Raw genomic sequence first — 16306 nt, 5'->3', positions numbered from 1 at the left:
ACCCTGCCCAAATATACACACACACTTTTCTACCTATATCTTTTCTTCAAAATTGCTTCTCCCACACAGTTAAGACACACAGGCTATGAATAACACCAGTCAAACAATTTCTGATCCTTTAACTAGAGCACTAACCAAGCGGTCCCTTTGCATGCATTTACGATGGCTAGAGCATCCAACTTGCCATCTGCCCTCAAGAACAGAAGTTCATACATCTTCATGCTTCATATCCTAGAAGGTCTATTTTCCAATGCCATTTCATTAATGAATTTTTATTAGTAAAATTGCTATTTAATTACTAACCAGGTACACTGATGCCACACATACAGTTTAAATATACTAAATAGTCATGCTCAAAGTCTCTGATGTTCTGTTTTCCTTGTATTTAGCTAGATAATAACAGCAGCAAAATTTGGAAGGAAGCAACGTCTAAGAGCAATTAACAGTCTCACAGAGGTAAGAGTGTTTTAACTTTGACAATTATCAAGCTGGCAGTTAACTTTCACAATAGGTATGCACTGAAAATTATTCCTTGAAAATTCTCCTTCTCTCTTGCTTGTTGAAAAAAAATGGATGGTACTGAAAAGAATTCCTTTTACAAAGAACTTTTAAATGTGTAAGCAACGGGAAGTGTAAGTGATACTTTACGGTGCCGATTTCCTAAAACATCTGATACGCCACCGGCATAAAAAATTAAAAAAAAAAATCTAGTTCTGCAAATTTTCAGTGTGAAAGAGAAGAGTTTTACATACATCTTGCTAATTGCCTCACTCTAAAAGAGGAAATTCCTTTCTGCTAAAGACTGAACTAAGCGATACTCAATGGCTAGACCAGATGGCAAGGTTAAAAGTTTTGTGCAGCACTGTAACTTGGAGCATGTTCTGCGATGCACTGTGCCACCCCGCTGAACGCTGCTGGCGTCTCGCTGCATGTCTGGGGTGGGCCAGCTAAAGGGTAAGGTGCATACGTGCCCGTGACCCCTTACGCATAATCAAACTGCATTCTCGTCACCACTGATTAGTCCAGAGAGTTGGGGACTTGCAAATAAATGTATGTCACCACTTGGCTAGAAGGACAGAATAAAGATGTTTTAAATAGTGAATTAGAGAGTTTTAGAAAGGCAGCGTAGCAAAGCTTCCACAGACAGCATTTAAAGGTTTGGTGTTTTTTTTTTAGGAATAGAAGCTCCCTTAGTTAATAGCAATTTAGCCTCGATATTAATTTGCAGGCATGACACATGATCCCTTGAAATCATACATCTTCACAATTACTTAGTTCCGCAGCAAAGCAAAGCTTGGTTAACACAAGGAAGCACATCACAACACTACCACTGACGATGCAGGAGGGAAGGTTTTTTTTCTTCAAGAGATTACAGAGTACCCCCCCTCCCCCTCTAAATATATGAGGAACCAGCACCAAACACACAAGGATGTGTGTTTAACAATTTCATTATTAAACTTCTGCATTTAGAGATGCACTTAGAAGCTGACATATCTCTAAAGTAATTTTTGTTTCTTTGGACACACATTAAAATCTGCGTCTGATGAACACTGGCTGTGTTTCAAGCCGCGTTAAAATATATTATGGAAGCTTCCCAGAGAAGAGGAGTATAGAGATAGCAATGCAGAAGGAAGAGTTTGACATGGTACTCCCCCCTTGAGGGGCAAGTTGGAGATAAAGTTATATAAGCCTAAGTGACAACAGGGCATCATCAGCCGCAGTTAATAGTGCCTTTGAGCTTGGAGATGTTTGTTAGCAGTATCTTTTCTGACTGCCTGGAAGGACAGCAGATAGAAAAGCCTAATCAAAGCTGAGACGATGAAAACAAGGGAAAGCTCGGCTGTGGCAAGTCCCTACAGAGGGCTGCAAAGCAAGCAATACGAATGTTCAGCTGCAACTTTGTACCCTAATAGTCAAACCTATGCAATTTTTATGCAAAAAGCGAGAAAGACAGCACCTTTTCCAAAACTGACTGATGCCAATAAAACCAGGGATCTTACAAAGGGAAAAACAAAACACAGGAGAGAACTCATTTGAGTTTAAGATCAGGAAACAGAGACAACGGGCAGCGTTTACACAAACGCTTTGCTGTCCTTCAGGGACTGTAAAAACAGTGTAAGTCATCCGCACCAAGTAGGTTCTCCCCTTGCCTCATTCCCCTCTCCCACACACTTACGAAATGTCAGCTGCCTGAACAACTGGCCACTACTGAATATCTCCATGCAGAACATTGCTGGTGCAAGCAAAAGCACTCCACCTTAGAAGAAAGTTTGGTTGCCAGTAAAGAAGGTAATAAAAGTCTGAATAGTCTTAGATGGGGGCACAGTATGCGACCCGATTTGTGTAAATCGCAGGTGACAGTCTCCGCTGCACACACAGGTTTATTTACACTTGTAACTTAAGCGCTGCCTCAACCGGAATAGCTCTGGTACAGAGTCAATGCCAAAGCCTCTCGCTTCATTCTAATGTAACTCAAACCACATTTGTCATCCTGATGAAAGAAGAAAAAGCAACAAAATAAAAGACATTTTGGATACTGTAAAAATGCAGCACAGTCCTCAGCCTTTGTATCTTTCAGCAAGTGACTATTTCCTCGTTTCTAGCTTTTATTTTTTCATATAAGGCTTAGGTTACCTGAAAATCCCTGTCAATTGGCAATGCCCAAGAGGATGATAATAGAAACTTTCAGATTGAGATTAATGGAGCAGAGATGGGCTAGGGGAATAGTTCTTTTTCTGAAATTCCAGCATTCAGTGCCTTCCGATAAATCTTATCCCCAGTTCAACTGCGTGTAAAACAATCATCCTCACCCCAATTAACACTCTCCACACCAGGCAGCTGTCGGGAACAGGATAAAAAAAAAAAAAAAAAAAGAAAAATCCTGCTTTCTGCCTGGTCTTACTCCCAGCGGATGCTCAGCATTTCGTTTGAATTTTTAAACTGCTGAAGCTTTTCCAAGGGGGATTTTCATTCTGCCGGGGAAAGGCTGAGGTAGCACGGCTGGGTCCGGGCTGGGTGCAGGGGAGAAGTGTCTGTGGAGGAATTCCCGCTGGACGCGCAGGAGAGCGCACGCAGTTATGCGCGGCCGCTGCGCGTTTCTCCACGTTGCATCAGCAGCACATAACACCCCCCCACACCACCACCACTTACCCTGCCGCCCCTCGCCCGCCTTCACCGACCTGCCGGAATACCGAACACCCAGCTGCCGCCCTTTCGGGAGGGTGGGGGGACAACACGGAGACCACCGAGTGACTTGGGAACGGGGTGGGGGGAAGAAGAAAAAAAAAAAAAAAAAAAAAGGAGGGGGGAGGACCCCCTTCTCCTCCCGCGGAGGGGCGGACGGTGCGGGAGGGACCCGGCCGAAGACCCGCGCCCGGCGGCGGGGGGTACCCGGAGTCGAGGGGGGTTATACCCGGCGGCAGCCCCGCCGCCACTTACATTCTGTCAGAGACCAGCAAGCGGCCGTCGACCATCATCTCCGGAAGGAAATCCAGCTTGAACGAAGAAGTCATGCTGGGCTCCGGGGGCGCCGCGGCGGTCTGGAGGGAGGATGCGGCGGGGCTCGGCGGATCCCACAACTGCGCCGGGCGGCGGAGAGGCAGGCACAGGTGCGGAGGCCTCCCCGCGGCAGCCGCCAGCCCCGGCAGTTGTCACATTTCTCTCCCCCTCTTGGTTTTTTCCGCCAATCCCCTCCGAAATCGACTGCTGAGGCAACTGTCGGTGGAGCGCCAGGTGCTGAGCGGGGAGGCGGAGCCATCTCCCCGCTGCGGCTCCCCGTTAACCCCTGCGCCCCCGGCGGGGCCCGCCGCCCCGGGGAGAGGCCTAGCACCGCCACCGGGGGTGGGGGACGCGCCGCCCGGGGCTCCCCGCGGCGGGGGGTTGGGGCTCCGCCTCGCCCGCGGGCAGCGCCCGGCCGAACTTTGAGGGCGGCGGCGCGGGAGGGAGGGAGAGAGGGAGGGAAGAGCCACCCGAGCCCCAGCGCCCGCCCGGCTGCCTCAGCAGCGCTCCCCCCTGCCCCAGGCTCACGTTTCGGGTGTGCACCCACCGCGTTATAAGGGGAGAGCCTTGCCCCCGCGGAGTCAGCAGCCGGGCACCGGCGGGAAACCCGCTGCTTCGATTTCTACCAGCGCACGCGTGTGGTTTGCACAGACCCCGTCCTCCCCAGTACGGCGGGAAGGCGCAGTCGCCGCTGCCGAACTGGGAGCACTGGGAACGTTTAGGCAGGTTGCTCAGGACAGGCTCTCTCTACTCAAATTCCTGCCATTCAGACCTCGGCGCCCATTAAACGCTCAAAGTGATGTTACGGGCTCGCGAGAGACCAGTAGTAACTCTGTCCTCACCGATCAGAAATAGGGATTTAAATAAGTAACGACGGCAAATCCTTCCTCACGTCTGTAACCTGCCAAAAGCCCGTTCCCAACCCCGCTGCGCTCGGAGTTGGCCACAGCCAGCAGACAGAAGCGGCACCACCAAGACGCACACAAAATTCCACACATACAAATAGCTGGAGCCACCCCCCCCCACGCTACCGCCCCCTGAAAATCTGTATAAATTTTCCTTTGCATCTCCAAAACCTACTTGCTTCAACACAAAGCAGCTCCAGGCAAAAGAATATTAACATATTTACGAAGATTACTGGATGATCTGAGCAGTCTAGACAGACAAAACGTTTCTCTGCATTGAGTGTGCTTCTCCTTCTGAATCTCTCTCCAGGTTTTATAATTTGATTTGTTCTGGATAATCAACACTGGAAAAAACTAACAAATGCCAAGTAAAAACTACCACGCTTAAACTTTTCAAAGAGAGTTCTAAAATAAAATTAAATTGACCAATAAATAAATATGCTATCAGTCAGGCCAAGTTTTATTTAAATTTTGACCAATGTCGGTTTGATAATTAAAATACACACCAGGCTAATTTTCAGAGTCTGGTTTATTGCACTAAGAGACTTTTCCATTTTAAACAGTTAAAGGGAAGAAAAACCCCTCAGGCTGCTAAAGTTTTTGCCTACTTTGCAAGTCTAAAGAAAGAAAAGGTTCACTTGGCCCTCAGCGTAATCCCCGTAGGACAGCTGCAATCCTGAACAGACAACTATAGTGATATTAATCTGCTCTGTTCTATATGTTCGCATACTGTCCTCATCACCATGGCACCTAAACATCTACATAGAAATGCACAAAGCAAAGCTATGGCTCCTCTTCACTACATTAATGGCAATTCCTCTACGCCACCCATCCACCGCAGTGTAGGACTACACAGCGGGTAAAAAAAAAAAGTGCAAAGTCGAAATAAAAGGAGAAACCAGAACAACTTTCTCCAGCTGGATGCAGCCACCTGGGTTTTGATCTGAGGCCTCCATGGTGGTTAATCCAGCCCAGAGCAGAGTTGGATTAACTTTCAATTTCAAAATCTTGCCACTGCAGAAGGGGCAGGTTTTAGCTCAGAAGAAATACAGGCAGCTCAGTGAGGATGAAGATATTCTTTTAAGAAGTCTCCACCCCCACTTCACCCTGTGTGGATGGATCTGTACCTCTTCATCATCATTTTTTTTGGTACATGCTATATCTAAGGGACTTCAGTCTCACCAGCCTGCCGCTTTTAAGGTCCACAGTCCCACTGCTGCTTACTGGAAAGTAAATCCACGCTTTGCACAGGATGCAAAGGGGGGAGGAGGAGAGAATCACAAATAATATTGCTTAAAATCTGCATACGGAATAGTGAGATCTTTATAAATTTGCCCCATTTCACAAGGTGTAAGTGCTTAAAAATGCTTCATTAAAACGTATGTTCTTTTGAAATATTTATTTTCCTTTTAATTACACGTGAATTAGCTGGAAGAAGCTGTAGGGAAGCCCTCTTACTGACTTAAGCCTTCTCAGCAGTTTGTTAAATTCTAGCCTCAAATCCCTTGAGGGAATAGTGGATTCAAAGCAGCTTTTAATCATACTATAAGGAGGGTGAAGTAGTATGTAAGTAGGTCATAGAGAAAGCATTACAAGTGCATAGGTTATTGCTTTATTTAACAACTACAGTGTAACACACATTTCAAAGAACATTTGCTTTTGCCATTTAAAAGTTAGAGGCAGGAACAGGGTCAAATACAAAAAGAAACCCTCTCTACGAAAGATACCGAGATATGACTCAAGGAGAGCTTATTGGGAAAAACTGCATTCGAATAATTTGGTTCTCAAACATAAATTATGTAGTGTCTGTGTATGAATTAACTCTCCAACGCAGAGTGTAAGTGGTAAAAAACAAAACCAAAAAAAAAAACCCTGAATATTTCACACTGTTACAGGCTCAGCTCTGTTATTTGTAATGTTAATACCAGTTTCTTGACCGGCACATGTGCGCAAAATAGCAACTTTTATTAAAAATGAAGGAAAAAATGGAAGCTTTGGTCCATTACTATAGTACAGAGGGAAATGGTGAGGGGGAATGGCAAATGAAGCTGCATTAATTTTTGCAGCATAAATCAGACAATAGATGTAAACACAGGCTTAGAGGAGCTGCATTATTGCTGCGCTATCGCTGCCCGCTGACATTAAGCTTTTTCAGCTGGTGGAGCATATGGCAGTTTTGAGGAAGGAACCTGGAATTTGGAATCAGCAGTTCTCAGGCTTTACTCCCATTCCAGCTACAAATGTTGCCTCCTATCCATTCTCCGCTCGTTTCAGGGGCCCAGACCTCGCTTGCCCCCACAGTCGCATCATTTACTCTTTGTGCCTCAGTTTCTCCATCCGCCTGAGCGGGGCAGATGAAGCAATTCCACCTCGCATTTGCAGGTTAGTCACCGTTCAAGCAGCTTTTCAAACACAGAGCTATATGCAATTTCTCCAAACAACTCAACCTTTGAAAACCGAACACCTCTTCAGAGACAAAAAAAAAAACCCCAAAACCAAAAAATCCCTCAAAAACTTCAGCTGGAGAAAGGCAGGGGTTGAGCGGTGGATTGCTGTCGAGCATATGAGCTCACTCTGACATCACTGCCCGTGGCTTTCATTCAGCGAGTGACAAAGAGAGCAGACACCCCCTTCCCTTCCAGATCCCGCAGCCAAATCCAGCGTGGAGCTCACATCACGTCCCCTCTCCAGACCCCCTCCTCACCCTTTCCTTAATTGCCATTCTTTTAATCAACTTGCCTCCCAGTATTGGGCCAAGGAAATGCTACTGTTGGAAGCACTTCAAGGGAAAGTTTCCGAATTACTTCACTCTCTCCCAAGCCTGCAAGGCAGTATGAAGAGAGTTCAAATCCTCTGCTTTATTCCCCCCTAAGCCAATGAACATGCTCAGGATTCAGCTTATCTCTGGCATCAAAGCAAGTTTCTAACAGAGGCGGCAGAAGCAGAGCTCAGCGGCGGCGGTGTAAATTTGGAGTGGGCTCAAATGACTTCAGTGGAATCACTCAGGATCTTCCACTAATGTGAGGGGAAAAAGAAATCTGGTCCAGATAGCGCTAGTGAATGCAAATGAGGTGTTCACTATCTTTCACAAAGAAATAACCTCCCAGGCAAACCCATGAGTCTGGAAGTAGTAGCATGGCTAATCGCAGAAAATAGAGCATTTTGGTTTGTGTGGCGGGACGTGAGCCTACCTGCCTATAAGGGAGCGAAGAAGCCCATCAGCTTAACTTTTAGTAGCAGACTTCTGGAGGGACAAGAAAGGGGAAAAAAAAAAAAGAAAAAAGAAAAGAAAAGCACACAAGCATGAGTTACACAAAGCATTTGGGCAGAGCTAAAGAATGGTGTAAGCATAGTAAACAGTTAAAGCAAAAAGTAGTGCATTTCTTTGAGTGGCAAAAAGTAATAGACCCAATTCTGCACCATTTTACCATTTCTGAAGATTCTGATTATTTGTAACAAATCCGCCTTTGCCAGTTAGATCTAACATTGGAATAAAGTTTTGCATTATGAAGCTTTAACCTTTTAGTAAGGATTTTTTAATTTATGAAACCAAACACACAACAGTCTTCCCTTCATCATAATTTGAGAAATAAAACGAATTCCATATAACCGAGACCCTTTTAAAAAGAAAATTAAATTATTGGTTAAAGCTGATCAATGATTTTTAACTATTCAAATCTTAGCTGCTTGTGAGGGTCCACCCCCCTTCTGTAGGCTATTGTAGCTTATCAGTAATTTTCAGAAATAAACGTCATTTAAAATTAGCCCTGTGAAAAGGTACCTCAAATTAAGCATTTCTAGAGCTTTCACTTGAAGCACATTGATATTATGTAAACTTGGTTGCTATAGTAAAACTTCCCACTCACTACTTCTTTTTTTTTTCCTTCCTATTTTATACCACTGAAGAGGTGATTTCATCCCACTGTGGGTATAAGGCCTTTGTTCCATTTGCGGGTAATAACTTAATCTTTCAGAAAAAAATTAGGCAAGATTTTATGGCACAAGGCAGACGCTACATGTGACAGAGGGCTTTTAGGAAAGGCCTTTAATTTGGAGGAACACCCTACTTTGTTAATAGCATGCAAATACTTGGGGTAGTCAGTCATGACCCTCAGGTCCAATCCTGCACAGTGCTAGTGCTGAGCAGGAGCTGCCCAGTACCATTTGCTCCAGTTGGGCTATCCATCACGCTCGGCACTGTGTTTAGCAAATACTAAAGTAGTAACAAGTAAATATTTGGAAGTCCAAGTCTTACCGCCCTGTTATTTATTTACAGCCCTATTGAAGAGCATCACTACTGATCTGTAGGCGTTGCCTTTGTGTAGCGCCTTGTGCATACAGACACAAGGCCAAGGCTTTTGTCAGCCCAGTCCTATCTCAACTTGACAACAGGCATTGACTGGTTTTTCCTTTTTTCCTCTTTTTTCTTTTTTTTTTTCCCCCCTTTTTTTTAAGGACTACCTTATCTTCTCACCCGCTGACTGATTCCATCAATAACCACTACCCAACCAGGTGAGAAAGTGAGGCATTGCATGCACTGGGTAGACCTGATTTCCTACTAGACAGCAGGCGCATTATTTATGGTCAAAAAAGCACCTTTCCAAACAACCCCAGAAGAGGGAACTTCATATTGTTGGTGGATTTAGCTATTATGTTATCTACACATGAAAAAGTATAATCTTGTATGACTTCGAACAGGAGGAATCACACATCTGGTGCTCTTGTCTCTGTTGCTCCATCCTCACAGTGTGCAAGAGCCCCACTTATGCCTTCACAGGGCAGGGGAAAAAGCCCCCCATAACCAAAAAAACTCCTCCCCCCCATCCAAACCCACAGGAACAGCTACCAGGAGACACAAAAACCTCCCTCATTTTATACAGATTTGAGATTTCTGAAGATTTTGGCCTAGTAGGGAGGCTGGTTATTGTGACAGATGCAGGATCAGGGAAGCGATGGTGAGGATGGGCTGAACACAGCAAAAGGCTGGATCAGGAGGCGATGCTGGAGGGCAGCTCCAACTCCAAAAGCAATGGGCAAAGGCAAGTGTGAAGTTCTAATGTGGCATCAGCGAGGCAAGAGGTTGGGTAAGGGACATGAAAAGAGACAGGAAGCCAAAAGTAGACTTATTTAAAAAAAAAAAAAAAGTAAAGAAATCTGTGGGGGGTGTTCCAATATCTAAATTAACCTCCTGCACTTCTGACTAACTGCAGGATCTTCGTAACGTTAGCCACCGTCTTCCCTTCTCATTCACTTCTACCATGTGTTTTTCTTTCTTTTTCACTGCAAATGGTTGGATCTCACCTTACGCTCAAATTGTAACATGTTTAAGGTAGGAAATTTCACAGATCTTTGTTTTCATTTGTTTGTGAAGTGCCTAGCATACACCTCGGTCCCCAAAATAACAAACAATCACCCTGATAATACGTAAAGTAACTATCTTTCTTTGACATCATTATTTCCCGCAGACAGAATCCATTAAACCTCAGACATGAAGGAAGGAAAGAAAAGGCTCCTGCAGTAACTGTAAGACATTCAGACATGCAGAAAACTGCACCGTGCCTGGTTTGGCGTTTTTTACCCCGCTAAATGGACAGCATAAGAATTGCCACATAGGTCAGATCGAAAGGCCCATCTAGTCCATGACCCTGACTCTGATAATGGCTTGTAACGGATGCAAAGAGAAAGAGCATGAGTAAGGCAAGCGCATCGTGATCCTTCCCACCTTCCAGCAACCAGAGGCTTGAGGGACTTCCTAAAGTCAAGGACTGCATCCGAACCAAGATGTGTAACAGGCTCAAAACCGCTGATTCAATTTTTCCCCCAAATTCTCCCTCTGAAAGGAACATTGATGAAGTCATATGTTTATGACTCCCAGAGCTGCCTGTTAAACGGGCTGTTCTTAACGATTCCAGAGATTTGGGGCTCAGTACAACAAATAGGAACATTGGCTTTCTTTTCTAAAGCAAAACATTAAACCCAACATAGTTTTTAACATAGAGTGTTTCACTTCAGTAGAGTCACAATAATTCATCTGCAACTTTAAAAAAAAAAACAACCCACTGATAACACAATTTTGTAAGGGGAAAATGCTGAAACCACGAGGTTCCTAGGACAGGCATCTAGTTTGGCATCGTTTTGTGAGAATGACTCTTTAGGAAAAATTTTGGTCACTTTGGATTGCTGTATTTGGGGGTGGGGGTTAACTGAGTTAAATGTATGTTCATCAGCCGTGCACAGACAAATCTCCATATGATTCATTGAAGCAGCACTGCAGAACACCTGATGTTGCCGATGCAGTTCTGTTAGTGTTTTGTTATTTTTAAAGGGGGTTATATAACTCTCATTAAAATTAAATGTGGGCTGAAATGATGCAGGCAAATTCTCAAGCTTTAGAGTGAGTTCCTTCCTCACAGTTTAGCCGAAAATAGATCATTTTTAGGCAGAAGAGAAGGAAAATGAAACCAAGAGGCTGTTACAGTTGAAAATCGAGCTTCTAAGAATTTAAGTTTTCTGATAATTCACCGTTTCCTTTCTAGAGGGCCTCAATTCTTCAGATGCTGACCTGCAGCTTCCAGGGAAAGCAGGTGCAGGATCTGAATCTTAAATTCATTCCGTAGCACAGCTATCGTATCATCCACAGCTATCTACACTTGCAAGGTTCAATTTCCAGATGATCTATGTTCGGGTGCCCTTGCTTTTCTTTTCACTGCTCTATTTGTCTAAAAGGGATAGTAAATTCCCGTATCCTCTCTCTGATTTTCTACCAATTTTTTCCCCCCCCTCCAACCCTCTGCTCTGTCTTCCTCCCGGTGACAGACTGTTGTCTGGCATCCTCAAAGGCTGCTCTTGAAGATGACCTGCTGATTTGCTGCCATGGGAACTCCAGAACGAGGACAGGATTTACCCCTCGCACACCGAAGGGCACAAGCAACAGTTCCCCATGCCACCCCTCTCGCCGGTAAAAGTTTGCCCTCCTCTATTGCAGAAGCCTTGCAAGGGACATCAGAAGGCTGTGCCTTAAATAACAAGAGTGCTGCAGCCTCTCCAGCATCCAGCAGCAGCCACTGCTGAATTATTCGGAGGAAGGTGAAAAAGTCTAATAGCATATGTGAGCATGCAAATTGCCTTTCAAAACTAGTGGAGAAAAAGCTTAGGCAATAAAGCGTAAGACTCGAGAAAAAACCTCTCTAATGTAATGGCAGAAAGCATTATCTTCGTGTAAGTGCCATATTTAAAACTTCCTAAGCAATTTTATTGGTATCCCTATTCCTTTGAATCAGAGAAAGTTAACTTAAAATTAGGTTATTCTACCCTAATAAGGGACACGGGCTAACACATCACCCACCTAGTATGCTACATGGAGAGACGAGCAAGTAATTCTCTCCCTTCCCCACCCCCAAACACAATTTTGTGTGTTTTAATTGAAATAGAAGGATCACTTTTACTTGGCTGCATTTTGCAGGGCAGGTTGTGAACCACACTGTGTCAGTCTTGTCAGTGCACTGGCAGGTTTACAGACCTACGATACTTTCCTACGAGCACCGACTCATAAGAGCTTAATCCAGTAATGTGGGCTTAATGCATAATATAATTCCACGAACCACCTAGAAACCGAGTGCAAATTTGGGAGTCGATGCTTTCCAGAAATGTCAATTTAGCCATTAGTTCAGAAACCCCGAAGATGGATCTGTCTGATATTAGCCCACGAAATGGTCACTGATCCTTAGACTATTAGAGAAAATAAAGTTGTGTGTGAGAACAGCTAAAATCCTTTTTACATCCTGCTCGAGCTGATTACTAGTTATGCTATCTCAGTCTTAAGACCAGAGTGAGAGATGAGAAAATTAGGGTCCAGATCAAGATTTACCCCAAATTTGGGAAAATTCTTGCCCCCTTCCACCCAATAAAGACAGTTAACCGTCAGTGCATCAGTAACTTGCCAAGAACGGTATTAAAGCGACTTTAATTGACACATTTGCTTCCGCTGCAGGGTGAAATAACACAAAAGCAAAACAAAAACAACAAAAAAAAGCTTTTTGCCACAGCAAGAGTGTTAGAGGGGAGAAAAAAAACAAACAAACTTGTTTTTATTTCCTCCGTGAGGATGCCAGCAGTCTTGTTTCATAAACTCCAGTGATTCATCACCATCCCAGGCAGCCAATCATTCGGCAGGTCAAGTAGAAATGGGCTGTAGAGCCAGCAACTCCTGCTGCCCCGATAACGCATGTCATTCCAGGCATGGCGACATGCTTTCTCAACAGCTGCCATTTTCAGTTACCTTTTCTATGGCTGACATACAAGTAAATGCGTTGGAAGCAGTAAAACAGTCATAGGAAAGCAGTTGCAAAGATAAATAGCACCTGCACGTGATAATCTCTAATGTCATTAGAGAGCAAAGAAGGATGTGTTTTGAAGCAGAATTTCTTTCTTCTGAAAGCATCACTTGACTTGGGGGGGTTTATGTGTGTGTGGGGGTGTGACTGAGAGGGGAGTTTTTGTGTTGGTTTTTTTTTTTCCCCTTGAATAAACATCCAGACAGTTGTCTTGGTTATAACCTTAATAGATATAACTAAGGGAAAAGGGGAAAAAAAAACCCAAAACACCCAGCACTAAAGAAAAAATCTTGCAATTCACTCGTGAGAAAAGATTTTGTATAGCTAGATTTTGCTTGAATTCAGTAATGCTCAATTTAAGAAAAACAACTGCTCTAATTAAGGGAAAAGAAAAGGATTTTCTTCAGTCGTTTCTTTTCAGTCTTTATTCCTTGTCTTCTAACTTAAATTTCATGAACTTGTTCAATAACTGTCCTCTGAATTATATGTAGTTGAATACTTCTTTGCAGATGGAAAGTGAGTGGGAGTTTTGAGGACACAGGACTACAGAAATAAACACCCACAAGGAAAAAATGTTTAAACTTACGTGCACATGTGTATGTGTGTACATACGCACACAGATGTATACCTGTATATTAGATACAGAGCATGTGTAATTTATATACGTATACCATGTAAAGACCCTGTGCCTGCACACAAATGGTAAAAAAAAACCCCAAACAAACCCCAAACTGTTCCAAATAACAGTGCTGGAACAAGATTTCAAATGCATAAGATTATCCATATTAATTTATGGTAATCTACAAATGAATGCTGCAGAGGCAGTACAGGTTATCCAAAATGGTACTTGCATTTAATGAGAAACTTCCACAAAATATCTTCAAGACAGATTTAGTTGCATCTTCTAATACCCCCTGAATTAATATCATGCAAAACACAAAGTACAAGCTATGTTTCCCCTTTGGAACAACTGGCTCTTGAAATGCCAAGGGAAAGCCAAGCTTTTCTCTCCATACAAAGCCCTCCTAGACATCTTGCTTTCAGATTTCATCAACTTAGGTGTTTTCAGGGCTGTAAGCAGTGAACTTTCCATCAGCAGCATCTTCAGCTAATTAACCCTCCTGATTACAATAATTAGTATTGATTCACTCCTGAATGACTTCTTAAGTATTCAAGCACAATCTACACTTGCAGTAAAACTTCTAGATATGAATATTAATTGAATGCTCTCCTTTGTTTTTCAGCCCCAAAGGTATAGTTTGCAATCTTATATACTTAAATTTGATAACAGAAACACTTCAGTTTTATTCTCATTTAACAAAGAGAATATTAACATGTTGATGTTAGAGATTGTGGTTCATAAATCTGGGAAAAAAAAAAATAGACAAAGACTCCAGGCTAAGAAATAAATATAATTCACTTCCATTTCTTATGGCAGCATGGAAAGCCAGTTCCCAGGTTAAGACCTATCCTGCTCTTGTTCTGACAGGTAGGACAGAGGACGGTCTTTCTTTTTGGCATTACACCTGGTCATTGCAAGAACAAATAACAACTCATGCAGAGTCTGAATTAGCTCTCTTAGTGCTGTTGTGGAAACAGATGTTGCCAAGTTTGACAACTGCAAGGCACCACATTGCTTTGTGAATGGGTGAGAATCAAAACAGGTAACGCTAAGGACACCTGCGATGTTCATGCATAAGATCTCTAAACCTATATAGCCTCTCAAAAGCCGACACTTTTGCTAAAGCATGCTAAGAAATGCCTTGTGTTACAGATTTGCTTCACCTTCTTTGATGTTAATAATAATTGTTATGGCTCAAAAAGCAATATTCCAGTAAATATGCACAGAAATAATTTTTCTGGAGTAGGGTTCACACAGAATAATTCAAAAATTAGTCTTTGATGTGAATGCAATGTCAGAAAATACCCTTGGAAAAGAACAAAGTAATTGGCGATCCAAGACAAAAATCTGTAGTATACGTATTTTACGCAGCATTTTATCTGAAAACATAGGAACTACTGTAGGTTTAGTATGAACTCACCTGTGAGAAGAGCGCTTAGGAAACAGTTTTAGTATTGAATAGTCCTTAAAAGTGGCGGTTGGGTATGCCACCCAGGTGTCTGGTGGTCTCTGCTACAAAAGTGGCGTTCACCCTAATCTGGGCAATCGCTAAAGGGGCATTTCCATGTAACCGAGAGCGAGGGATTCACTTTACTGCCACTCACAAAGGGCAGCAGCTGCTAGAAAGCCCAGGCTGAAGGAGGGTAACTTGATAAAAAAAATACCCCCCATCCAGTTCTGGCAGAGCAGAGCGGAGCAGTTGTGAACGAGTTAATGTTTGTCTTGAAAGAAGTTCTTCCAAGAAAGTGAATTATAGCATGGTCCCATTATATTAAACACCAGCCTTGCTTTCTTCATGTTTATGCACAACACACAGCATGCAAGTACTACCTGATAATCCATAACCTCTAGGCTTCTAGTGTATTTTATGTGATATTACCTTTTTGTTCACGTAAAGTCTTTCCTATTGATTCATACCATCTCAACACACAAGGGAAGGAGATGCAACAACAATTAAAAAAATGCAAAAAAGCATAGCAAGTACTCAGAGCCGCCCCATGAAACATTTTTTTTGTTTAAAATGCATGCTTTAGAGAGCTCTGACCACTACCAATAAATCTTTAATGTCTTCTTTTTTTAATTAGGGGGTCCAAGAGACCCCTCAACCCATATAAATCATGCACTAGAATCCAGTTTTAAAAAAAGCATGAAACCCCTACAATTAATCGATCTAAGCAAAAAAGAGAAACCACTGATAAAGCTCTCTCTTTTCTCTCAGAAAATGATTACAATTATTACTAAAAGTAATATATTTACTTAACATGTAAAGTATTTTAAAGACTTTAAACAGCTTCAGAAACTCCACAGACTGATGACAATTCATTTTATTTAAGACACAAGCTGCTGTCCAAGTAGTAACTCAAAATTTTTCAAAAGCTTTATAACAATTTCTTTTCATGATGCATAAGGTACATGAGCATTTTGCCAAACTCAAACCCAAAATTGTTAACTGTTCTAATGCTAAACTATGGCTGTCTAAACAGAAAGACAATTCATGAAATGTATGAATAATTTGTTAGATTTTGGGATAGGAATCATCCAGGTAAATTATTCTGCCTGACCTTAAAAATTCTAACGTATGCTAATAGCTGGATTATAAAAATGGAAAGTAGCATGGGCTCCCACTTTGAGATCTGATTTATCATTTTTATTGCATTTTCATTACCTAAACAAAATTAGAAACAGTATCTTCAAAACAGCAGTTAAAGTTGATATGATCAGGCATAAAATCAGGCAAGGGCACATTTGGCAACTCTGTATTTGCTGGATTGACATCAGTATTGTAAGCTTTCAGAATCAGTAAGTTTTCTCGCCAGAGTTAAAGGAGAGGTTAGTAATAAATCTCCAACTTAATGCAATAGGCATAATTGTAAGATGCAAACCTCCCCCTCCCTGCACTATTAGCAGCAGATACCGAATGAAACAACTGTCACAAAATAGGCAATGCA

The 16306-nt window shown here is 42.7% G+C and overlaps 1 protein-coding gene across 11 annotated transcripts in view; it reads right to left on the bottom strand.

The window, feature by feature from the left end:
* The window catches only part of CELF2 (CUGBP Elav-like family member 2), a 572845-nt gene that overhangs the window by 245751 nt on the left and 310788 nt on the right, over nt 1-16306 (bottom strand). For 4 of the 11 annotated variants that reach the window (XM_076351209.1, XM_076351389.1, XM_076351291.1 and 1 more), the window contains exon 1: nt 3439-3673. The exons of 6 other annotated variants lie outside the window; for them this stretch is intronic. In XM_076351209.1, coding sequence (XP_076207324.1) covers nt 3439-3512 — 74 coding nt within the window. In that variant the 5' untranslated portion in view covers nt 3513-3673. Of the gene's footprint in view, nt 1-3438; nt 3674-14778; nt 14800-16306 lie in introns of those variants that run through there. One more of the 11 variants, XM_076351643.1, reaches the window with a different exon arrangement.

The sequence above is a fragment of the Aptenodytes patagonicus genome, chromosome 1, assembly GCF_965638725.1.
Source record: "Aptenodytes patagonicus chromosome 1, bAptPat1.pri.cur, whole genome shotgun sequence".
In the NCBI taxonomy this organism is placed as follows: Eukaryota; Metazoa; Chordata; class Aves; order Sphenisciformes; family Spheniscidae; genus Aptenodytes; species Aptenodytes patagonicus.
Note: the sequence above shows the minus strand (reverse complement) of the source record. Positions and strands in the feature narration are given on the sequence as shown.